The sequence below is a fragment of the Neoarius graeffei genome, chromosome 15 (assembly GCF_027579695.1).
Source record: "Neoarius graeffei isolate fNeoGra1 chromosome 15, fNeoGra1.pri, whole genome shotgun sequence".
Classification (NCBI taxonomy): Eukaryota; Metazoa; Chordata; class Actinopteri; order Siluriformes; family Ariidae; genus Neoarius; species Neoarius graeffei.
The window spans coordinates 41739594-41764807 of NC_083583.1; the positions used below are offsets into that span (position 1 = coordinate 41739594).

The following is a 25214-nucleotide window of genomic DNA, read 5'->3' on the forward strand; positions in this document are numbered from 1 at the left end:
ATACAGATGTGAGTGGGAAAGTCAAACTCTCACGGTTACCAGAAGACTGACCCCCCACTGTAACCCTAGCTGTATAGGTGAGAGGCCGAGGGCTATCGAAATGGAGATCGGCACCGCACTCATACGCCTTAAAGAGTTGGTTAGTACTGGGACAGGAGACTGCCTGGGAAGACCAGATTCTGGCGTGAGAGGGAGTTTGATTGATAAGACAAGGCACAACTAACCCTCATGGGCCCACTGTGTTTTGAGCTACTGCTGCATCTGTTACACAACCTTTTGGGGGTTTCTATCCTATTCATGGCATTTCAGCTGCTCCTCAAGTGCCTACACAAGAATCTCAATACAATATTCTATATTACACAACAAAGCAGCAAGTCTATCCACTGCCACAGACTGTCTGTAGGTGAAGTATCTCAAATGTGGGAGGATCTCTCGTCCCCTGCGGTCTAACGGGCAGACTTGGGCTCATCACTCAGCCCACGTAACAAAGGGGGTAGGGTGGGGTAGGGTGGTTGCCACAAAGTGTGATTAGGGGTCTCACTGAGGAGTCCACTCATTCAAAACACGCCCACAAGGAGAGGCTTCTCACCCATTCTTGTACAGATTTAACCAATTAGCTTCGTCACACAGCTCCGCGTTCCCAGATGGTTCACAGCTAATCAAGTGTCGCTTTTGTTTCGTCTGTGAAAACAGTTTTATTGTTGAAGTGCAGGGATAGGCGAGACTCAGGATGGCCGCTGACGAAGAAGGTGCTTTTCCACAAAAGCTGAAAAAAGCAGGGCTCATTCAAGATTCATGGGGCACCATACAGGAGGAAGCGTATTGATTACAAAAAAGCTGCCATTTAAATGGAATTCAGATGACTTCACAGCTGGTGTAGTGATGCCTCCTACCAGCATCTGAACAACTTCTGTTCTGTTTATGACTGATGCTTCAATAATATTGAAAGGTTAGAAAGAATGGGCCAGCATGGACATTCAGATGCTTCAGAGGCAGTCGTGCAAATGACAAAGGTTTAAAAAATGGTTTTACAGCTGCCAAGCAGTTTTCATAAAGAACTCGTTTATATACAGTAGTTTTGGATATCTAGGTTACGGCTGCAAAAACAAATATTTTATAGTCAATTATTCATGCGAATGTCATTGTCAAATAATATAACGTAAGACAAAACTACAACAAACAGCTTTTAACACCTTGTTACTCTACTGATCAGTTCCACTAAGGCTAATTTAATGATTATAACCAATTTAAAATGACAAATAATGAATTTGATAAAGAATTTATTCAAAAAACTGTACTCATTCACCTTGATATTGCCTTGTCATTAATCTTAACGAGCCATAATTAAACAGACTAAGCTTAACCGGCCTCATTAAACTATGAAATTGCAACACGCATTTTATTACTACATCAAAAAATATCAAGCCGCGTCCATGAAATTAATATGAGTCGATAATGGCAACTGTTTAGTAATCGTTAGTGTTTTAGGTTTTGTTCGTTTGACATCTCTCTCATTGCCACAATCAATCAAAATTCTGTCTGCAATTTGCAGTTTCGTCGTCATTGTTGCAGGTGTTGGATGGAAATAAGAGACAAACTCTAAAAACAACATTAACCCTTTTTCCCCCGTATTCTTGTTATCTAAGCAAGAAACCGACATGTTGCGAGTGAAATCAGTTGGTCTGTTTCTTGTGTGTTATTTAAAACAGTTTCGTGCACACCACTGTGTGGTGAAATAATAACAGTGCTACTGCTGCGTCCAACGGCTTCACTAGTGTATTATTTTCTACCCAAAAATAAAGGCTTATAATATGACATTTCTGTTTTGGTTAAGTAAACAACACATTAAATATACAAATCCAAACGGATCCTTTTTTCATCTTCGTAATCGAGTGTGCTCCGGGGGTCATTCTTGAGACCCAACAGCAGAGGTAAGAATTCAACCTGTGACTGTTAGTATACTTTGTCTTTAGTAATTTAAAAAAAACAAACAAAAAACAGGGGGCGGCACGGTGGTGTAGTGGTTAGCGCTGTTGCCTCACAGCAAGAAGGTCCGGGTTCGAGCCCCGTGGCCGGCGAGGGCCTTTCTGTGCAGAGTTTGCATGTTCTCCCCGTGTCCGCGTGGGTTTCCTCCGGGTGCTCCGGTTTCCCCCACAGTCCAAAGACATGCAGGTTAGGTTAACTGGTGACTCTAAATTGACCGTAGGTGTGAATGGTTGTCTGTGTCTATGTGTCAGCCCTGTGATGACCTGGCGACTTGTCCAGGGTGTACCCCGCCTTTCGCCCGTAGTCAGCTGGGATAGGCTCCAGCTTGCCTGCGACCCTGTAGAACAGGATAAAGCGGCTAGAGTTAATGAGATGAAACAAAAAACACTGCGCTTGAGCATTAATAAGCTCCTTAAAGAATTATTTTGGCATCCTACCCCAATGTGAAGCAGGATGTAACTCAGTGTTGTCTACAAGCAGAGCTGTGATTGCCACAGAACTGAAACGCAGTGCCAAGGCCTGGACTCAAACATAGCCTTAATATCCATGTTTACTTATTTATTTATATTTCTCCAACTCAGACAGATGGAGGGGCTGAGGGCATTTCTGGGAATAAATAGTTCAATAATTTAAAGTCAGTTCCACACTTAGCCTGCAACCCCACCACCACCCTCACCCATTTTAATTATTAAAAACATCATCTGACAAAAAGTAAACACTGAGAAAACAAAAGAAACTAACAAAGATGACAAGTAACCTTGCTTAAAGAACAAACATTTTGTTAGCAAATGGATGCTTTGTAGTGGCCACCATCTGGAGAGAGCCCAGAAAGGTTGGATCATTTCATAACGTATGCAGAACGTTGCTCCAATCTCAGTTCGCTCACTAACGCCAAAGCGCCGAAATGAACGCTGGTTTAATTAAATCCAGAATGCAACTCACTTTGCTCTCTGCGTAACTGCTGCAGTGAAATAAGACTGATATGTTCGACAGCTTCATGTGCCAGACAAAGGGATCTAAAGAGTTTTCTTGCTGAGATGCAAATATACCCCCCAGACATCACAAAGAGGAACAGGTCAGCTCTTCATTGCTTAGTTGCAGAAAAGGTTACCGGAGTAACCAGGAAGCAAACGCTCAAAAGCTCCAGGCTGAGTGACCTCCATTTAAACCAGCTAAGCTGCTGGGTAAAGGAAAAAGAAGCGCTCTGGTACGGAATGTTGTTTATTAATAAAACAAGCATAAGCTACTTAATCAATATTATATCTACATAATGATCCGACAAGTGTGATATTTTTATGTCTTACATAAATGTGTCAGTATTGCTAATGCAAATATAAAGGTCATGAAATTTAATTACGTTGAAAGGAATTTGAAAAACAAGCACATGTCAGTTACAGCATTAAGAAATAAATCTGTGGAGAACTGATGAGCAGATGGGAATAAAGGCTATGAGGACGGACAAGCAAATGAGATAACATTCTCCTTATTACAGGACCAATCACATGCAGAGACGTACGCAGAGATGCAGATACAGAACGTGAGAAGAAGATCCTGTTCAACCCCAAACCCCAGTCTTTCTTTTATATTCCACCAGCCATACGGTAGTTTATTTTTCACTTCTTTCACCATCTGTAGCAACTTTCCCCTGCAGACAGCCACAGCTGTCCCGCTTCATGTCTGTGCTCTCTTTAATACTCCCGTCCAAAATGACTCTGCCACACAATAGTGCCCAGACAGGAAATGCCTTTCAAGATATTAGGGCTACTGATTTTGGACTTAAAATATGTATATAATATAATAAAATTGATATATTACCCTTGCTGAAATGCTTTAGGCTGTGTAAAATGAACTCCAGATCAGTGAATTGTGTGCAAGACTAACCAGTATGCATAGTGCTTATGTAATGAACAGGGTAGAAAAATGTATTGAGCGAGAGGCAACAGCATCAGGCATCAGGCGAGCACTCACACATGACAGAAAGCACTGATATGACAGAGAAGAGACAATGATGTGCACGTTACAGATCGATCCATCTGAGCAACCCACAGGGAAAAATGCAGAAGGACATTTTGAGCTGACTGGGTTGAGGAGAGAAATAAGAGTACACCGATGATAAAGGCAACATGATTGTTTATGTGCTGGAGTCTTTATGAACAGATTATATGGCTAGAAGTACCTGATCAAATTTAAAAAAAAAAAAAACGGAAAAGAATGAAAAGAAAGGAGGCTCATTCTCACAAGGGGTGTTGCAAAGTCTTTTCCTGTTCTGGGACACAGCATCGCATGAAAAACTATTCAAATGAAGTCCACAGCAAGTCCTAATACAATCAAAGTTTCACGCAATAATGGCTCAGCAATGCATCGCTTGCTACCAGGCCTTAAGACAATGGCACTCTTGTTGAATGGCATGTGAGCACAAAGGCTCGATTCTCACAAGTTGGTCAAAACTGCTCTTCTGAAATGGAAGAGACGTCTGGTGAGAGACTAGAACAGTCTGAACTGCTAGAAGAGTCTCTCAGTGATCTTGGCAAGATGGACTGACTGCCTCTGATTAGCGATAATATCAGTGGTGGATAAAATAGACTAGAAGCACACTCATTACATGCATGCACAGTTTACTATCTGGAAGTTTTCTTTTTTCTCTTTTATACCATGACGACTACTTATCAGTACATGCAGTATGTTTTGCTAACTCATAACGGAATGACACTACAAAAGCAAACTCAATATTTTATCTGGTTTCTAGTTGCCTTCTCACACACATTAACAGGCTATTGTTAGATGCAGGGTGCGATTTGTCAAAAAAACAGAAGGGGGGATGGTTTTTTTTTTTTAAATCATGAAACGTCACAAAATTAAGGTAACAATAGGCTAACAGCTCAATAACATCCGATGATATCAAATGAATAACACTAAATGAAAACAAACACTAAACCAGAGATAGTAAATTCATCTTCCTATCTCTCTGACTAAATACACGAACACTAACACACAACAAAGTTCGCACTGCTTGTCGCGTTGCTGTGATGTTTCTCTCCCTCCAGATTAAATGGACAGTGACTCGAAAATCACTAAAATACATGAATACTAAATGAACAGTTTGCTCTGATGGCGCAGTTCACATTGTGCGCAGCTTTCCGATTTAAACTGTTTTTTTCTCATCCTTATACTTCCTGTTTCATGGACTGTAACGGATTTGCTTATTTAGTAATTTTAATACAGAATTTACTTTGAAATTATAATCAGACACTCCAACGTCCCCCCTAAAAAAAAAAATCGGCCATGAAAAAGGCGGCATCCGCCAAAAGGCGCGCTGTTTGCATCCCTGCATAGAACGCAAAGATATTGTTATTATCTACAATGTATCTATGTATCTATGTAGCTGCCACTTCGGGTCATTTTGAAAGTGAGTGCAATGTAGACCATAGAAAACTGTGTCACAACATGCCTGTCATGTCAACTTTTTTTTTGGTTTGTTTGTTTTATTGACGGGGTTGTCCCCGAGGATTTTTTTTCAGCAGAGATAAAAACCAGAGGGGGGGATGATCCCCACCATCCCCCCCAGCAAATCGCACCCAGGTTAGATGATTGTTGTTATGGTTAAGGCTTAGACTGGAGCTATGGCTCTATGTTCTTGTTGCTTTTAATTAACTGCTGATGTAGTGCTGATGCAATAACTGTAGTACATTCTATGAGTATGTGAGCGAGTAGTAAGGACACAATTCAGACATACTCTGCCGCCATCTTACCTGTCCTCTGATCCAGATGTTCACAGATTACATTTAACAGTTATTCCACTCAATTGAGTCGTACATGAGCTGATTGCCGATGAGGAGCGTAGCGCCGAGTCGGCTATAAGCCATGTACGACGAGATTGAGTGGAATAACTGTTTTATTATTTGCACATTCCCTGGATTTTGAGAAACAGAGCATTTCTATTTTTACTTTTTGCAAATTTGATAAATAAAAACTTTATACAAAACATCTGACAAAATCATTTCCGCTTAGAATGTAAACAAACCAGCAAAATGACAGGAGCAATTTGTGAAAAATGCTATAATAATAATTCTTGAAAAATAAAAAGATACGTTCTTACCATCAAATACTTTTATTCCATATTTTGCTGCTTTTTTTTGTATTTTTGGGGAGTTTTGTTTTCAAGTAGAGTTTTTATTTCGTCTTCAGTTGGTTTAGCAACACACTCCACCATTTTGTTTTTCTCTACTCACGGTATATGAGCTGATAGCCTAGTAGTAGAGTAGCGAATCAGAGCGCGTGATTGCTCATATTCAGCGAATATGGATAGAATAAATACTGATGTCTGTCACAAAATTTTTTAAAAATTATTTCTGCAACGGTAGAAATGTTTAAACAATTTCTGATACATTTGTACATTGCTGCAACAACTGGCTTCACTTCGGACAGCCATTTTCTTTCTATTTTTCCCAGGAGAATTATTCTTCTTCTTCGGTTACTCAGAGGCTCCAGGTGAATTATGGGATATTGTCGCGTAGCGTAGTGTGGTACGTTTGCATGCTATGGATGTAGTGGATACTGTTCGACTACGATTAAATGCCTACTAAGTATCTGGACACCGTACATACTGCTTTTTGAATCCTGATAGTCTGAAAGTATGCGTATTTGGACTCAGCCCTGGACTTCTGTCTCAAGGTTTAAAGAGGGGTTATCTGGGTCGCTGTAGCCTTCCTGCCAATTCAAACCAGTCAGGCCATTCACCTCTGACCTCTCTCATTAACAAAGTGGGGGTTTTTTTCTGATTAACAAATTTAAACACAAGCAAATATTAATATAATTTATGTTTATTTTCATAAAGATAATTTTGTATTTGATATTGTATGAATATACTGTATGTAGGACGTGAAATTATTAATAACAGGTACTCTGTCCCATCTGATCTCGCAGTGCAGGTCTATTTCTCTCTCAGTGTCCGAGTGCTGAGGCAACTGAGGAGATAATACAGAACTAATTAGCAAAAAAATACTGCACAGGGGGACGGTAGTGCGACCTACAGTGCAGGTACACACCTCCTCTAACACTTCACAGCACTGGACACTGACTCATCACTCATCACCAAACACACATACATAAAGGACTTGTACTCAGGTGGATCCTCACTTAATGGGGTATACATGTGAGAACGTGAGCAGAAAATGTAGTATAGAAATGCTTTTTTTTTTTTTTTTAATCAAGCAAGCAAGAAAGAAAGGAACATCTGTCTGTGAGCTCCTTGTGCGCAATCACAAAAGTGGTCTAAAAGTGATGCAGAAAAAAAAACTTCAGCAGTTTTTTTGTCTTGTGATGGTTGACGTATAAAGCGCTCAGACTGGAGCCAGAGAATGTGGTCCAAATCTGCAGAGTGAGATCAGCATTGACAATAGACATTAAACAGATTACACGAATTTGCCATGCAATCAGGCTTATGAGAGTTTCACCCAGCAAAGGAACATGCACACTGAAACTTATAGCGTTTCCTCCTCACTACAACCTTATCTGCTTCATTTAATCAAATCATGTTGTAGGAAAAGTGTTTCAAATAGGGGCCATATCACTGATATTAAAAGCGGCAGCGCTGAATCCTATCGTTTGATCGTGGCTAGTTCTTTAACACTGGGCATGTGCCAGACGAGAGATGTGAACAGAGCACACTGTACTGAGCTCACCTCAATTTATTTTTATGAATGAGCCTGAGCTCATTTGTAATGAATGGTAATGTTTGAGAGAGAAAGAGAGAGAGAGAGAGAGACAGAGAGAGAGAGAGAGAGAGAGTGTGTGTGTGTGTGTGTGTGTGTGTGTGTGTGTGTGTGTGTGTGTGTGTGTGTGTGTGTAGCAGTATGATGGCATGGTGGTTTTTGCAGTAACCATGCTGGTTGGTGGCAAGTAGGAAGGAGAGAATGAGAGACAGAAGTGAGTGAAGCGGAGTGAGGGCAGGGGGTCCCTTCCCACAATGTGTACTGCAGTAACCACAACAAAGCCTGTGGTTCATCCCACAATAGCCTTAAATAGATCCAAATTATTATTATTCCTCTGCCTGTGGAAAGAAAGGGAAACACAAAACGGCTGCAACTCAATACAGGCTCGGACGTACGGTACAGATACACGCGTGTCTTTCTGCTACTGCAAGAACAAGACTACCAAAAATAAAGTGGTGTGTTTAATTTTCATCACGGTTAAGCCCCTCTACTCGCAAAAGCATTATTATTTTAGGAAGTAGGCCCTCTTAGCAGGAATTAGAACTAATTTTTAAGTTGGGACGAAGCTTGAAAACCGTGTTCCTTGAGGAATGCAGTTAACCTGGTTAGAAAGACAGACAATGAAAAATATCTTTTAAGTAATCTAAGCAAAGAGACTCAGTCATATTTGTAATTGTTCACCACGCAAACAGTTCCCAGGTCAGATAAGGTAAGCGCAATATAAAAATATATCAGCTTCCCTCTAAACGTACACATAGGTCCAGACTGTGCTTTGTTATCTTTTTAAATCAGCAGTATCCTTCCATTGTGTGAGCACGGGTGAAAACAGACACGAATCGAATGGAAATATTGTTCAATGAACAAGTGAAACTGTACAGGGTTTCCCATGTCCCGCTCAGACAAATAAGCAATACTTTAAAGTTTGCATTTTAAATTGTCCTGTGGTAAAGCAGTCACGGCTATAACTAGGATCAAAATTTTAGTGAGGCCTGCAATATAGAAAAGTGACCCACTTCATATATGTGATATAATATGGTTTCATAAGTGAGGAATATGTACTACACCAGCTGCTAACTTCTAATGGTATGGAATTCTTCCTTTCTTCCATTAACTGCTCTAAATCTTAAACTATTTACATTTATCGAGTTAAATATTTTAGTCAACAAGTACTATTTCTCTCTCTTTCTTGTCCTCCTTTTCTCTCTCACATCTTTTCACCAACTCCTGAAAAAGTGTCTATTAAAAATGCCATCAGCTATTCATTTAGGGTGCAATTCTCCCACTGTGCGTAAGACTTTTTTTTCGTGCACTTCGAGTTAAGCACATTTCAGTTGTGTATATTCTTCCCTACGCGCTCCAATCCCACCTACTATGCACAAGTTCAACATGATAGTGATTTATTTAAAATAGATGTAGACTTAGTCGCACCCACGTGTATCTTGGCTGTCAGGAAAATATGGAACGTGGATTTCCACATTTAACATGTGCACATCACTGAAATCCATTCAAACCATTAACCAGACTCTGAGTTTGAAAATAAATGCAAAAGGAGAGCTTCGCTAAGAATCGCTTCAAAGGAAGGCATCAGTTTCTATGTACGGCATAAACCTAAAAATAAAGTAAATATACCAAACGACACGTCATGTGTGCTAGACGTATGTATAAAGACAGGCTTGGAGATTCATTAATAAAAATGGGCTACTGAAGAAAAGGTGCAACAAAATGCATGTTCCAGTGTCTACGCTTGAACTCATGCTGAGTAGCCTATTATTACAAATGCAGTAGTACTCACTCATCATGACGCTTGGTCGACATAAGTCATCTTCACTGTTGGTCAGCGTAGGGTACAAGTATAAATCACTCAAGTTCAGGTATAAAGGACTCACATTTGTGAACGGAAAATAAAGGTGATGGTGGTGATGTTGGGTAGAACGCATGATTACTGTGGCTAGAAAGCTGTCCATCCAGGAGTATGCAAAGGTGGATGATGGCGTCATGGTCCAGATGAAATCACTGAATGCACTGCGTGCCAGTGAGCCCCAGTATATCCACACGAGCTCGGAATACTCGTGGCTGTTTTCTTTGCACTTGGTGAGTGCTTCTCCTCCTTTACCGCTCTTTCATGAGCACAAACAAATGCAGAGCAGGCATTTTGGTTTAGGATTGTTAGGCATAACAGAAGGTTGGTCAAATTTATACTCCTCCTAAGTGATTTTTCTCTTTTATTCTAACTGAATGAATTATTTACCAGGCTTGTTCACAACACCGTGCGACGTAAAACTTTTTTTTTTTCTGTTTAACAATGTGATACAGGATTACAAGAAATGTTATTATAGTTTAAAACAAATGACACAAATTTAGGAATTTTTGAACTTGCACACGTATAATAATGTTAAACATAGACTTACCGCTGACTTAAAAGGCAATATGATGTTGTGCCATGTGATGGCACTTGATTTACTACAGCATGTCGATGAAAATATGTCTGTGAAGGTTCTCAGTCATCCAGGTCATCGTAAACCATAGGTGCTAAAGAAGGCAACTGGACTTGCTTGAAATTCTTGAAGATGTCGATGAAAATGTCGATGAAAAGCGCATACATCAAGAGCAGAATGAATGTGAATGGCATTTATATAAATCACGCCCAGATTTTAGGTTTCCATTCGAAGCACATAACGCTACCTTCATGGTGCGCAAATCACAGACTTAAGTCAAGAGAAGAATCCGCATAGACTGAAAACTGCATAGCTGCGCACTTTTTTGACTTTCGCGCAAGGGAGATCCGCGCCCTTAGTGATCAGTTAATTTTACAACAACTAGCAAACTGATCTGGCAAGCAACATTCAAGTAGCCTAAAAAATATATTTAAAAACAAACTGACGTTTGCATTTTACAAACCGCCAACTGCTCTCACAAACGTTCCCATTTATATCATACGTTGTCCCCAAAAAAAACACTTATTTACATTAAAGCTATGTTAATGTTAGTCTGGGCGGCACAGTGGTGTAGTGGTTAGCGCTGTCGCCTCACAGCAAGAAGATCCGGGTTCGAGCCCCGTGGCCGGCGAGGGCCTTTCTCTGCGAAGTTTGCATGTTCTCCCCGTGTCCGCGTGGGTTTCCTCCGGGTGCTCCGGTTTCCCCCACAGTCCAAAGACATGCAGGTTAGGCTAACTGGTGGCTCTAAATTGAGCGTAGGTGTGAATGTGAGTGTGAATGGTTGTCTGTGTCTATGTGTCAGCCCTGTGATGACCTGGCGACTTGTCCAGGGTGTACCCCGCCTTTCGCCCATAGTCAGCTGGGATAGGCTCCAGCTCGCCTGCGACCCTGTAGAACAGGATAAAGCGGCTAGAGATAATGAGATGAGATAATGTTAGTCTAGTATGTGTGCTGCATACCTCTCAAAAAGTCACTGTAGTGTAGCGTCTCGTGAGCACTAAGTGCTAAATCACAATAGGTGATTAAGTCTACTTGAAAACAGGAATGTGGGACGTTAAAAAAATAATAAAAAATTCCAAAGTCTGGATCTGTGTCCTCATAACTAGTTACAGTCAAAAAAAAAGTGATGTTTTTTTCCCTTAGGAGTTTTTGTCCGACATAATTTTAGTCATCAGATGCAATACTTACTCTTTTTTTTTTTTACAACTATTGCATAATATCCTAAGTTCACTTAAATACACATGTGAAGCTTTACAACTTGAATCTGACCTTCAGATTGATCAAGTCAGTATTTCAGTTTAGATTAGCACAGCTAACTACCATAGAAACAAAAGCTCTTCGACTGCTAATCAGTGTTGTAACACAGAGCAAACAAAAAAGTTCATAATGTGGCACAAGCAATGAACCAGGTTCTTTGAAAAGTAAAAAGTCACTGGCTGCAAATTGAGGCCGATGTATCAATGGCTATATTAGCTCCTGGTTAAAAGGTTTAAAAGCAGGCCTGCTCTCTATTCCTAACAAAACCACCTGTTTTAACTAGAGGTCAAAGGTCAAGCCAGTACCAAAGCACCACCCTCCGCTTGACTGGCTGCTAATGAGAGTGGCTGTTTATCTAAGAGGTCAAATGCCTTCAAATAGGGCCATGACCCTAACATCTTAAGCCACGACCTTTCCCGTGTGTGGAGCACTCCTGTGACACCCACTAGCTATAAATTAGCCTGCACCCCCAAGCACAGAGTGAGGGTGTCTTGCCTTTTTTTTCCCCCAAGGTAACACCTCAGAAGTGCACACTCCTCAGATTGACTGACTAATTACTAAAACTTCAATAGCAATAAGTACAAATGATAAATATGAATGTTAGAACTGGCTACCTAATGGTGAACGGAATTCTGGCATTCAACTAACTACGACATAATAAACTATTTATTATTATGAGTGTCTTGAATGCACAGGTAGGGGATTTAATTACTGCCTCTGTGTGCCCCTAAAACCCACCACTTTGGCCATGTGGGCTTGAGGTCAGCCTCTCTTAGAACAGCTTTTAATCACAGTCGCTTCAGCAGTGCTCCACTGCTTTAAATAAGACGGAGGAAGAAACTTGATCAGTTTGTATGTGCCTCAAGATGGAGGGAAAAGAGAAAGCGAGGCACAGTGAGTGTGAGCGTGTGAGAAACAGAAAGCAGCGGAGCAATAAAAGCAGCTTCACTTTGTAAAACACTTGTTTTCTTTTACTTTTCAGGACTCCAGCAATTCAGATGTTAGCAGATGCGAGCAGGGTCAGACTTTTTCTGTTTGAACTTTAAAACCTGGGATTCAGAATCTCTGAAGAAACAAGTTACAGCCGCAGCGTGATCTGTTCAAGTGCAAAACTTCACAGATATACTGTTGTTATTGGAATATTGGCCTTTGTGATACAGATATCACAGACACATGCAATATGAAAATGAGTATTCCAGTGGTTTTTCTGTTTGGTGAGCGCAATCAGGGTCTAAATACTGTATGTCTCTTTTCTAGGGTGATTCTGATCCAACTAATACAGCCCAGTCGTCACAGGTTCAACCATATCGTACAACCTTAGACAAACTCCTTAAGAACTCTAGTGCTCTTGTTGTGCTCCAAATAATCACAGGGATTCACTACACTTTTTCCAAACTGCAAGAGAACACTATTTTCTCAGGCAGTCCAAATAATAATAATAATAATAATAATAATAATATGGGTTCAGTTTTATTCATCTGCATTAATCAAGAGTTAAAGGAAATATCTTCACACTTTTGTCAATACCCAATCAAAACAGAAATATTAGTGTGGAGGTGGGAATTGGGGGGAGTTGGGAAGAGGGGGCGTCTTTCTTTCCTTCCACCAATAAAATAGGCATTAGCTGCCAACTCATTCTGGCTTTTGAACAACAATTTGCGAGCAGGAGGAAATGAAAGTGAGGTTTGTCTGTTGAAATGAAGTATCTTCCTTCCAAGTGAAAGCTTGTGTTTGTGTTGCTGTCAGCGCAAGACAGATCCCCTGCTGCCTCTTGCCAATTAACAGTCTCTCCATCAGATATTTGCACTGGTCTTCTCTGTTTCAGAGCTTCATGTACAGGATAAACCATGACAGGAGTCAACTTAGTTGGAGTTAATCCATGTGTTGCAGCAAACAGGAGACTGGAGATAAGAGCTGTTACAAAATTGTTTCTCCAATCAAATACATGGTATAAAAACATGGGATTTTAGTTCAAGTTATAATATGATCATTAACAGTTTTATAGGATTAGAAATAATTAATCAGAGCTAAACTAACCACTTTGGAAAAACTTCAGTGAGAAATGTGTACACTGGTAAACCGGAGACAGCCTCCATATTCTGCAGGGTTGAGAAAATCTGTGCTGTGTGAGAAGGAGCCATGACAGTTATCTTGTTTCCTCTAGATTACTGTTTCATTGCTGATGATAAGAACTATATCTGTATATGAGAGTGTTTTTAGGAAGAGTGCATTTCGGTGTTAATATAACACACCAGAAAACCTTTCAGAGACATAATAAGATTGACAAACCACCTGAGACTGCTTAACCCTGTGGGGCAGTGAAAATGCATCTCCACTCATAACACACACCAGGATAACACAGTACTGTTCATCTATTTTGATCACAACATCTAACCCAGCATGAAAAGGGACTTACCTGCATGTACAAAGTAGGCCAAGTACAGGTCCAGCTCCTTAACTGAAACTCCTATGTGATGCGGCTGCACGCACAACCCTGGGTTCGAGCACTGCGGTGATTTAACCAGCCTCTCTCCATCAGTACTTTCGAGGGGAATACCTTTGAATAAAATCACCATTACCAGGTCCAAGCGCCACACTTTGTCTGCCTGGCGCAGGCAGTCGATCCTCCTCATCTTGCCTTTTTGGTCGGGGTTGGAGAGCACGCAGCACGGAGGCTTCTTCCCCGTCACGGTGAGCACAAAATCCTCGCGGAACTCAGGCCGGATGTCCTTACGCAGTTTGGCCAGCAGCCGGGACGCCCACTTCTGCTTGACCTCAGGCTTCTCGCTCAGCAGCTCGTCCTTCACAGCGCGCTCCTCTTCCTTGGACATGCGCTTCTCGTGCTTCTTGAAGTACTTTCGCTTGCGGGCCTGCAGGTTAAACCAAGTGTAGGCGAATGCACGCACGTGGGGCAGCAGTGCTTCGATGAAAGGATGGAATTCATCCTGCAAACAAGCAGCGGAGAAGAAAATCAGGGCAGGGAAGAAAAAAATGAACCTGCACAAAAACTAAGCATCACAAATCATCTCACACATGCTGTTGAATGAAAATGATAATTGCTGGAGAACTCATCAAATATATACTTGTTACTGCACAAATGTTTCCATTTATGGAATGCAATTTTCTCTCTATTGTACGAACATATATACCAATTTAATAACCATGTACACATGAAGAATGTGTACACACAAGTAATTATGTCTATAATTATGGGGTGATGTAACACCATTAATTCATAATTTTTTGTTTAAATTCCATGAGTTTCATTAGCACAGGGAAGTCCTCAATATAAGGAGAGGGTCTGTGAGCTGAGGGTTTGAGTGTGTGCGTGCGTGCGTGCGTGTGTGTGTAAGGCCCGTCTAGGCCGTATCTTGGCTCACTGGCAAGAATGCGGGTCTGTAAGTGTTTGCCAGGGCCGAGAAAAAGAAACAACCAAAGAGGGAAATCAGAACAGCTATTTTTATCTGTTCCCTGTACAGTTGAGCATATATTTATACATATATAGTACATATATACACACACAGATACACGCACAGTTCCAAAACAGCACTGATCCTGCATTATCTGAGAGAAGTCTGGTGTTTTTTCCAGTTTAGAGTACGTGCATGGAGAAAGTATGCGATGTGAACAGGTTTTGGTTAACCTTGCTATTATTATAAAATCAAAAACTGATATAACAACATTTTTTTCAACAAGTACAAAAAAACCCCAACCTTTCTATTTTTTTTTTTTTTTTACTACATGCCCCAATTTAGTTATTCCTCTTTTCATTATCCCTCACGTCTACTTGGTACTAATGATATATCAGTATTCAATACCAGAACAAGAAAGGTGGCTGCACTGCATCCTTTGGTGTCTTTTAACACAACAATCACTGCTGCTGAGGCACAGGACTCATTTGACCCACTGAATGAGAGAATGTACAATTTTCCTTTTTTCTGTTTCCAAATCAAAAACCATTACATCAGGAGCATGCTATGAGCAGTTAATCAAAGCTTTATAAGTCTAAAATATGGCTTCATAGAGCTATTATTTAGGCAAAAAAAAAAACCCTAATATGAGCCTAACTTTAAATACAGGGAAATTTTACACAGAGAGAACTACAGAGATTAAACAAAATACAAAGAATACTGGCAACCTGCCAGTCGGTAAAACAGCATTTCTACAAACACCCTTAGCAGTGTTACATGCCCCAGAAGCCACAGAGTGAGCATGAACGGCTTGCCAGCAAGTGAGCAAAGGGCGCCTTCGATTTCATGTGCGCAGAACCGAGTCAAATACTACACAAATTTGAATATTGCCCATTTTAATAATCTGAACAGACTAGATGTTTGCAATATAGTTTTTATTACATAAACTTTACATTGCTCTTACTTATTTACTATAAACATTCATGCGTATGCTTAGCATAAAACAAAAGGAGAGTTCTTCAATATTATAACACTGGTCAAATTGCATATTTTTAGTAAAGCATAATCAAAAGATAATAGTACTCTATTGCCATAATGCTCACATTACTATGAAGCATAAACTGATATCACTGATCTAACTAATTTATCTTCATTGAGACATTTGTGTATTTCAACTCTGATATGTGACATTTTGGTCTGACTGTATAGACTTGTGTGTGTTTATGTGTGTGCACGTGTTTGAACAACAGAAACACCCATGTTCTTTTTAAGATTACAAAATATTAATATGAATAATTTTAATTATTTTAAATAATTCCACCTCTCTATGCATTTTCTCTCACTGAGGCATGTTTTTGGTTCATTTTGAATCACAAGTATAAATCCATCTTCACTGACCCTTAAAAATAATTCAACCCAAATTCTATTAAATGTTAATCCCAATGCTAGAACATCTACTGTTACTGAATGCATAATACATATGCATAATATTTTGTCTTTAGCTCATTATAGATGTTTCTTTAAAAATGTATATGTAAGCAATAATTATTTATTTAAGTCCATATAATATTATAATAAAATAAAGTATGATGTCCAAATTGCTGAAACTGGTCCTGTAGTTAAAATACTAGCTTAAAAAAGTTAATGTGAACTACCTCTGTGCACCTCAGAGATGGCTGCAGTGTCTCTAAATAACACCCCCACTCCCACCTCAAGAAAAACTGTCATTTAAAACAAGAATAGTAATCCTGTTGTGAAGTTACTCTCCCCTCTCACTCGACATCACAGAGGCCTAATTATGAGGGAGTCGACAGAGTTCACTTTCTCCTTTTGTTGCATGTCTCCCTATGGAAGTATACGTGGTTCAGGGGAAACTATTGGCGAGTGGCGCTCTTCTCACAGAGGGGTGAGAAACAGCCCAAATACAGTGTGTCCGTTCTTCACTCTCTTTATCTATCTCTCTCTCTCCCTCTCTCTCTCTCCCTCTCACACACACACACGCTACAGACAGCAAGGCAATAATGTAAACTGGCACAAGTAAGTCAAAGATTTTTCTCCCAGACTCCTGAAGTGAACTGACCTGATTCTCCTGTCTGATCGCACGGCCTCCATATAGAACAATAGTACCATTGGGGCTGGACATCAGACATATAGACGTGTGTGTATGTGTGTGTGTGTGTGTGTGTATAGTGTGCTACAGTCTAGTTTCAAAATTATCTGATGGCTAAGGATGTAAATTTATGTTTGTAGTATAATAATGTATTAATATATTAATATTATAATAATGTTATTTCCCCCCCTGAATGCAATCAAGGATTTGTGGTGCTAACAGAACAACACTGAAACCTCTAAACAGAACAACCGACACATAACACAACATCTTCAGCCTGCACCAGCACAGCCAACGCTGGACATCTCCTCTGAACACTTAATCGATGCAGGAACATGTTCTTACTGCACAATCATTTTAATGCTATCCCAAAAACCTCAAACCAATTCTGAAAGACTGTAAGCTGTTTGCCATTATATATCACTAATTAACCCATCACAACTACCGGGGAAGAATGCCTTGCTTTATCAGCTTGTTTAAGTCTCGAAAAATGTGTGTATTTTTAATCTATTAATACAGTTACTGCAATGAAAAGACAAGGAAGAATATAGAAATATTACTGTTGCCAAACATGTGAACAATACTGAAATAATAAAATCAAGACATAATTATTCAAGACCTGGGAGAAAATTAATCTTTCAACACTATCGAAGTCATTAATCTGTAGTTAAAAAAAAGACAAATTATAATCAAAGCTATTTGATGATATCAGGTGTCGGGGGCCTTATTTAACGTGCAGTCCTACTATTAGAGATCCATTTCTAAATTCACAGAAATGGTGAGTCTAATTTTTCTCAAAGTAATATGCTTTACTTATAGAACACTATACCTAATGCACGGTAGCTTATAAATATGATAAAGGGTAAACCAAAATCTTTCCGGCTATCTTGTCTTATCTAGGGTTTGATTATCCTGTCTGCACAAAAAAAAAAAATCATCAGCCTCCTTCATACTGGAATAAACCTCAAAATTTGGCCTCTTTCACAGTTCTTCGCTCCTGAATTCAGAAACGTAAATAAGTTCAAGTCAAGTCAAACAGCACCTGACAGTCAGTGCAGGAATGACTGTAAGGTTTCAATTACTGTTTCAGCAAAGTGGTCAGTAGAAAAAGGCCAGAAATGAACATCCTGGAGTCCTCAGTAAAAGTTAAAAGGAAATAAAGTCAGTAGGGTTTTATTTCCAGGTCTGAAGAGTTGATCAGGTGATAATATTATAAAGAAAAAGTGTACAGGTCATATGTGGTTTTTTTTTTTTTTTTTGGTACCACTATGCATGAAATCATCCCTGGAGCTGTGGAGATATTTTTGCTCCTCAACTGGTGAGCCAGCCTGAGTCATAAAGTCCTGAGTTCAGCTCAAATTTTACTCCAGTCGAGTCGGCATACAAAGCAGCTAACAAGTCCAGTCGTTATGATGAGCTCGTCATAAAACTACAGGGAAGACATTACAGAATGAAAAAAAAAAAGAAAAAAGAAAAGAAAAGAAAAGTTTGTTCGGAACAGAGCGCGTGCGCGTTCAGCTTGGAATATTTCTCACACTCTGCTCGCGCGCTCGCTCGCGCTCTTCAACAGCGTGACGAACGCACTCTTCTGCACCGGAGCGCAACGTTCATTAAAAAGCACAACATAGCAGAGTGGGACTGCGAGTCGCCTATAGGTAAAGTGGGCGCCATGTGCGAGTTTGCTCTGTCAGATCAGGATCCTGCTGCTGCTGCTGCTGCACATAAAGTTACTCCAGTTTCTAAGCCATGTTCAGCCCTCAGTGCTGTCCGGCACAGGAAACACACACAAAGCACAAACAACAAGAAAACAACCACACACACACACACACACACACACATGTCACTTACCTGTGTTAGGCATAGCGGAGAATACATATCTGGTGCTCGAATTTGGGAAGTGTGTGTGTGTGTGTGTGTGTGTGACTGTAACGAATCGGTGTGTTTATGAATGTACGTGTTGATGTGTGTGTGTGTGTGTGTGTGTGTCCACTTGATCGCAGCGTCCGCCTGTGTGTGTACGTGTATGAAAAAGAAAAAAGAAAAGACAGAAAGAGAGAGAGAGAGACAGAGAGAGAGAGACAGAGAGAGAGGGGAAAAATAAAGGCTGCTTCTTGCTTGCTTTCACATTTCCGACTGTCGTGAAGCGCGAGCGGCGCTGCTGCCTCAGCGCTCCGTGATGAACTTTAACCCCGCCTCGAGTCGCGCGCGCGGCTTCTCACCGCACTCCCCGCCAGCCTCTACCGGAATCTGTCCGCCGTCAAAAGCCGCCGCTTTACAACCCAAACCATCAACACAACTTTGTGCAAAAAAAAAAAAAAAAGACGCGGTGTGTCTGTGGCGCTGAACTGAAAGTGTCCCGTGGCGGAGAGGCGAAAAATAAACACGCGCTGTGACACGCGCGCGCGCAGATACACACAGAGAGAGAGAGAGAGAGAGAGAGAGAGGGAGAGAGAGAGAGGTGTTTATGGAGGAAAAAAAAACATTCACCGAAAGAAAGCGATCATTTCATCCTGCGCTCAGGAAAAAACAAAGCTGGTGATATTGAAAAGTCCTCTGGAAGCTTTGAAAAAGAAACTCAGAATGGCACTTTTCGGGCTGCTCAGCGCTCGGCTTAAACCCAACCATGGCACTGGCGGGCGCGCGGCGGCGTCCAGGCTCCAGCCGAGCCGGAGGCGCAGACAGCGGGGAAGGGGGGGTTCATGGATCCTCGAAGAACGATACAGGACAGATTGCCTGTTGCGAAAATAAATAAATAAATAAATAAATAAATGCAAGCAAGCCGGCACCCGGTCCTGCACCGCGGCTGCGGTGTGAGTCTGAGAAAGAGAGGAAATAAACACAAAGTGAGCTGAAGTCCCGGAGAGCGGAGGCGAGCTGCAGTCCCGCGCCGAGCCGAGCCGAGCCGAGCTCGCACTTCACTTTTGCCCAGAGGAGAAACTCAACGCTCCTCCGTCCCTCAGCAGCACAGCACAGCACAGCACAGCCCAGCACAGCGCCCTCCGCACCGGAGACTCCCACCGCCGCTCAGACTCGCTCATACCGAGCAGCCTGCGGTAACTCTAAAGCACTTCCTCTACACCAAGCTCCAGAGCGGCTACTGTGAGCTAATAGCACGTGCTCGGTTTTACTTGGTGTTATTATATGAACACTAGTGCATTGGGGCACTCTTTCAGTCCTTACTATGCTCTGATTTATTTATTTATTTACAGATGCAATCAAGTTAAACGAGCCTTTAAATGCAATAACGCTCCCAAGTGCAGGCAGGAAAGGACGAGTGAGAGAGGATATCAAGACTGGTAGCACAGACCAGATACACGCACTGTGGGTTATGGGATAAGGTTACCACAATCGGATTTGGATTAAAAACTCCGACAACTGTATTCAAAACACAGCTCAGTCCTCTTTAATACTCCAGTCGGACTGGAGGTGAAAATAAGAGATCGGGCCATGAATATCCACATCAGCAACTTTGGACAGCATGATGAAAATGAAGATTATAAACTGGCGACACGTCTAAAGAAGTGACCAGCAGAAAGATACATCAATGTAACACATCAATCACGTGTGTGTGTGTGTGTGTGTGTGTGTATACAGACAACAGGTCTTGAAATACTGCAGCACTTCTTTTTACGTCCTCATAATTAGAAGATATTTTGTCTAAACTAGAAACAACTGCTACTATTGCACCACCATATCCTACTGACCATTAATCACGTAGTTCCTCAGGTACACATTTTCAGGTACCAACCTGTACTTTTACTTCATCTGGGATGGTATTATAAAAGGTAAAAAATAAAAAGGTTTGTATCTTTTATTAGAGTTTAGAGTATTAAGGTCTAGTTGCGTACTTGAAAATATTTTGAAAGGGTCCCATACACACACTAAAGGTACAAAAGAGCAAAAAGTACAGTTTGGTAGCTTTGTTTTCTGAGAGTGTGCATATATATATTTAAAAAAAATTGTCGAGAAGTAATATGAGTGCTCAGACAGATCTTATTCAGTGAGATTAAACATATAGTGAAAGAATTTCTCTTTCAGACGGAGTGTGTGGCGTCTTGGCCCGGATTTCTCCCTGATCTTTTTCCGGTTTGAGTCTACTGGGGGCGCCCCCTAGCACCTGCTCCTGAGCTCCACGACTTCAGCGTGTTCTGTGTAGTACAGTAAGAGATCAAAAGTGAGACTTCATTGCGGTAACTATTGATTGGACCTCAGTAAGATGTGATGTACTAATCCCTCAAGGACTCTTTGGATATTTCATGATTATTATTATTTTTGGTGGGGGTGGGGGTGTCGAGGAGGTTTCTACACGGAACTCTCTCTACTGAAAGGTTCCATACAGAACGTTTAAAGATCCCAACAGAAGAGGTTATAGATTCAAGCAAACTTTGTGTGCATTTCTTTTATTTGTACAGCACATTTCGTACAGATTAGTCCACAGTGCTTCACAGATGACTGATAGGACTGAGATTTACTTTCTTCATAGACTATACGACATCAGATGCTTTTTATTTCACTATATGTCACTAAGATTACAGTTCAGACTTTGTTGAAATCTTGTTGAGACTGTACACACGGGCGCACGTGCTACAGCAGAAACCCGGTTTCCCGCGCGCCAGTGCTCACACCGAGTTGCTGCAGGTGCACTTGTGTACCTCCAGAGCGCGTGCGTGCGCGTGTGTTTACGGGCGAGGTGAAGCTGCGCTGTGATTGGGTGACATTCCGGAACACAGCGCCCCGCCTGGATTCCATTGGACGACTTTGACGTCAGAGAGAAGAAAAAAAAAACAACCATGTGCCAGTCATATATTTCACAGGAGCCTAAAATCACACCGGCACGAGCGCGTTTATGAGTAAATATCCATAACGTAAGGTTGTTGTTTTTTTATACAGTAAACAGCAAACAGATAAAGCCGAAATAACAATTCGTCTTATTTATAAATAAGGCTTTTTTTTAAACCCTGACTGGTGTTTATCTTAAAAAGATAGCAAGCAGCTGGCAACATTTATGTCCGTATTATTATTATTATTATTATTATTATTATTATTATTAATTTATTTTTAAATAGACTATTAATTCTAAAATAATAATAAACAGTGTGTGTAAAACTGGCTATTCATGCATGAAGCTTTATAAAGATGCAGGGATTCATTTTTTTTGGGGGGATACCGATTTTAAAGCTGTACATTTTAAGCATCTGTAAGATCTGAGACTATGAGAGCAGAGGGACAAAAACAAACACACAAGCAAACTGTCACAATTCTACAGTCAAGTTTCAGTCAGGAAGGAAGAACAGCACTCTCAGCTTCACACATTCTACTGGAGTGCATCATACACTCTCAAAAAACAAACAAACAAACAAACAAACAAACAAACAAACAACTAACTAAACTGTATTTATCCCTAGAGTGGTACCATCAAGGGTACTCCTTGTGTACCTTTAGTATGTATACAGTAGTAATCAAAAGTTTGTACACCCCTGCTTAGTCATAGGCTTTTCTGAATTCTGACTATTTTATACATTGTAGAACAACAGTGAAGAAACCAAAACTTTGAAATGACATATGGAACATATATGGAATTATGTGGTAGACAAAAAAGCGTTTAAAAAAAAAGTTTGATATTTTAGATTCTTCAGTGTAGCCAGCGTTTACCTTGATGACGCTTATTGGCATCATCTTAACCAGCTTCATGAGGGAGTCACCTGGAATGCTTTTCAATTAACAGATGTGCCTCGTCAAAAGTTAATAAGTGCAATTACTTGCCTTCTGAATGTGTCTGAGATCAAATAGTAAATAGTAAAAAATACAGTAAATAGCTCTATTTTATGCGCATATTGTGTCAAGAACTGCTCAACTAAGTAAAGAGAACTGACAGTCCATCATTACTTGAACACATGAAGTGCCTTTTATTAATAAAAATAAAGAAAATCAAAAATAAGAAGGTGTCTCCAAACTTTTTACTGGTACTGTGCATATGTATGTATGTATGTATGTATGTATGTATGTATGTATGTATGTCCAGTCGATCTAAAAGACCATGTTATGCGCCTGGTCTAAGTTCAAGTTTGGTTTGCACTGGAACAGCACCTGGTGTGACTAAACAGGCCCACATGGGAAATTCACAAATAAAAAGTACCCAAATTTATCAAAACAATTCATTGATTTCCTCACAAGTGACATATAGAGATATATTATATAGACATGGGTGTTTTACTGGGAAATACGGCACTTGTATTTTTCATACGAGCTACATCTGGGACATGGAGAACCAAAACCGTGACATAAATGTTTTGATAAATTTGGGTACTTTTTGTTTGTGAATGTGTTTGTATGATAAAAAGAAAATCATTTTGGCTTAAAGATATGAAGTTTATCTTTTCGTGTTGAAAAACTTGCATTTTTCATATGAAGTGCATCACGGATCTGAGTGACATATTTCACTCCGATGACGTCACTCCCAGTGTTTTCCCACTGACTTGTGTGTTGACAAAATGGCGAACCAGTTAAAAATTGAAATTCTTTTGATTAACTTTTGTTTTTTGTGTGTGTATGGATGTGGCCATATAACATAAATAACATCACACAGTGGCACGAAGATATGAAGTTTATATTCTCGTGTTGAAAAATATTTTAGTCATTCGCTTCGCTCACTCATGAATATACATTCACCACTCGAAGATAAACTTCATATCTTCACGCAACCATGTGGCACGGTTATGGTTCTCCATGTCTTGGATGTCACTAGTATGAAAAATATGAGTGGCATATTTCCCAGTGAAACACTCAAGTCCATATAATATATATTTTTCTGTAACATTTCATTTTGTGCTGGAAAACTAATGTTTGCAATTCTAAACTGTTTTTATACTGACTTGATAATATGCAAATCTCCAAACAAAAGCTTCAACTCTATACAGAATCCCCCATGTTGAATTAACACCTGTAGTGTTTCATGTAATCCAGCTGGACACAAATTAACACAGAGTTCATTCAACACTAGGGATTTCTCTGTGTGCCTCGCAGCCTTATCAGAGGCAAGCTGCAACCTTTAGGGCCTTGCTCTTTGAATTTTGATTAATGCTGCTGGCTTCTTGTAGCATTTTACACCTATGTGTTGCATGACAGGGCATATCATGACTTTGTCATTAAGGAGCTCATCTATTATTTCAAGCACTACAGTCATTCCTTACAAAGAAACAGTTCTTTTCAAAGGTCTACAAAAGCAAATGACAAATCTTTAAGCAAGAATTATCACTACTACGACTAAACTCTGTGACAAAACCTTAACCGTGATCCACTAGGGAAATGAATAAACAAAATAATCGCTGTTACAGTCAGTTGCATGTAGATGGAAGTTTAATATTTCCAGAAATATTCATCAATAGAAATTAAGTGACATCTCAGTCATCTGCATCTTTTATGAAGTATACCTTAAAATGAGCTCATTTAGTCCAATTATTCTAAAGATGTCTACAAATTTTCTTAGACTGGTTCAATAAAATCGAAACTTAAATCTCAATAATATTAAAATATATTTCATTAATAATATGGCAAATTACCATACTCTAATAAGCTAACATTTACGGTTCATTCAGACTGTTGCTTAATTCCTGGATGAGTTGTCTGTGTTTGAGAGTTTATTATGGAAAAAATACAACACATACATGTACATGTCTCTTATGGAATTCTTCAAAGATATAAAAAATCAATTGCAATTAGGAACCTGATGTATGCAAATTAAATATCAATAAATGCAATAAGCCATAACGAGTAGCTGGAGTGTGCTTCAGTAATAAACGTAGAAGCTGGTAAAATTCTGCTGAGGAAAGACTTCCAAAGAAATGTCATATTATGTTCCCCATCCAAAGGGTGCCAATAATACAATCTATACAAGTGAGGTGTGTGTGTGTGTGTGTGTATATATATATATATATATATTTTTTTTTTTTATTTTAATTTCTCTCCAGACATAACAGTGCACAAGTTTCCTTAGTAGGCCCTTTGCCAATAATACAATCTATACAAGTGAGGTGTGTGTATATATATATATATATATATATATATATATATATATATATATATATATATATATTTTTTTTTTTTTTTTTAATTTCTCTCCAGACATAACAGTGCACAAGTTTCCTTAGTAGGCCCTTTTATCAGACCAAATCCGATGAGTATTCAAGTCACCTCTGTCACAGACACTGCAGCTTTTGCCAGCTGAACTAAAGACTCATTGTGGATAGACAGATATTTAGTATTTTTACACAGAAGAAGTACTTCAGCCATAAACCACATTTCAGCA

The 25214-nt window shown here is 39.9% G+C and overlaps 1 protein-coding gene across 1 annotated transcript in view; it reads right to left on the reverse strand.

Moving 5' to 3' along the window:
- nfia (nuclear factor I/A) overlaps positions 1-19083 on the reverse strand; it is a 207356-nt gene extending 188273 nt beyond the window's left edge. Inside the window, exons 1-2 of the mRNA XM_060941338.1 lie at positions 18758-19083; positions 13806-14334 (exon numbers count right to left, since the gene is read on the reverse strand). Coding sequence (XP_060797321.1) covers positions 13806-14334; positions 18758-18784 — 556 coding nt within the window. The 5' untranslated portion in view covers positions 18785-19083. The remainder of the gene's footprint in view (positions 1-13805; positions 14335-18757) is intronic.
- Between the last annotated feature and the right edge of the window lie 6131 nt (positions 19084-25214).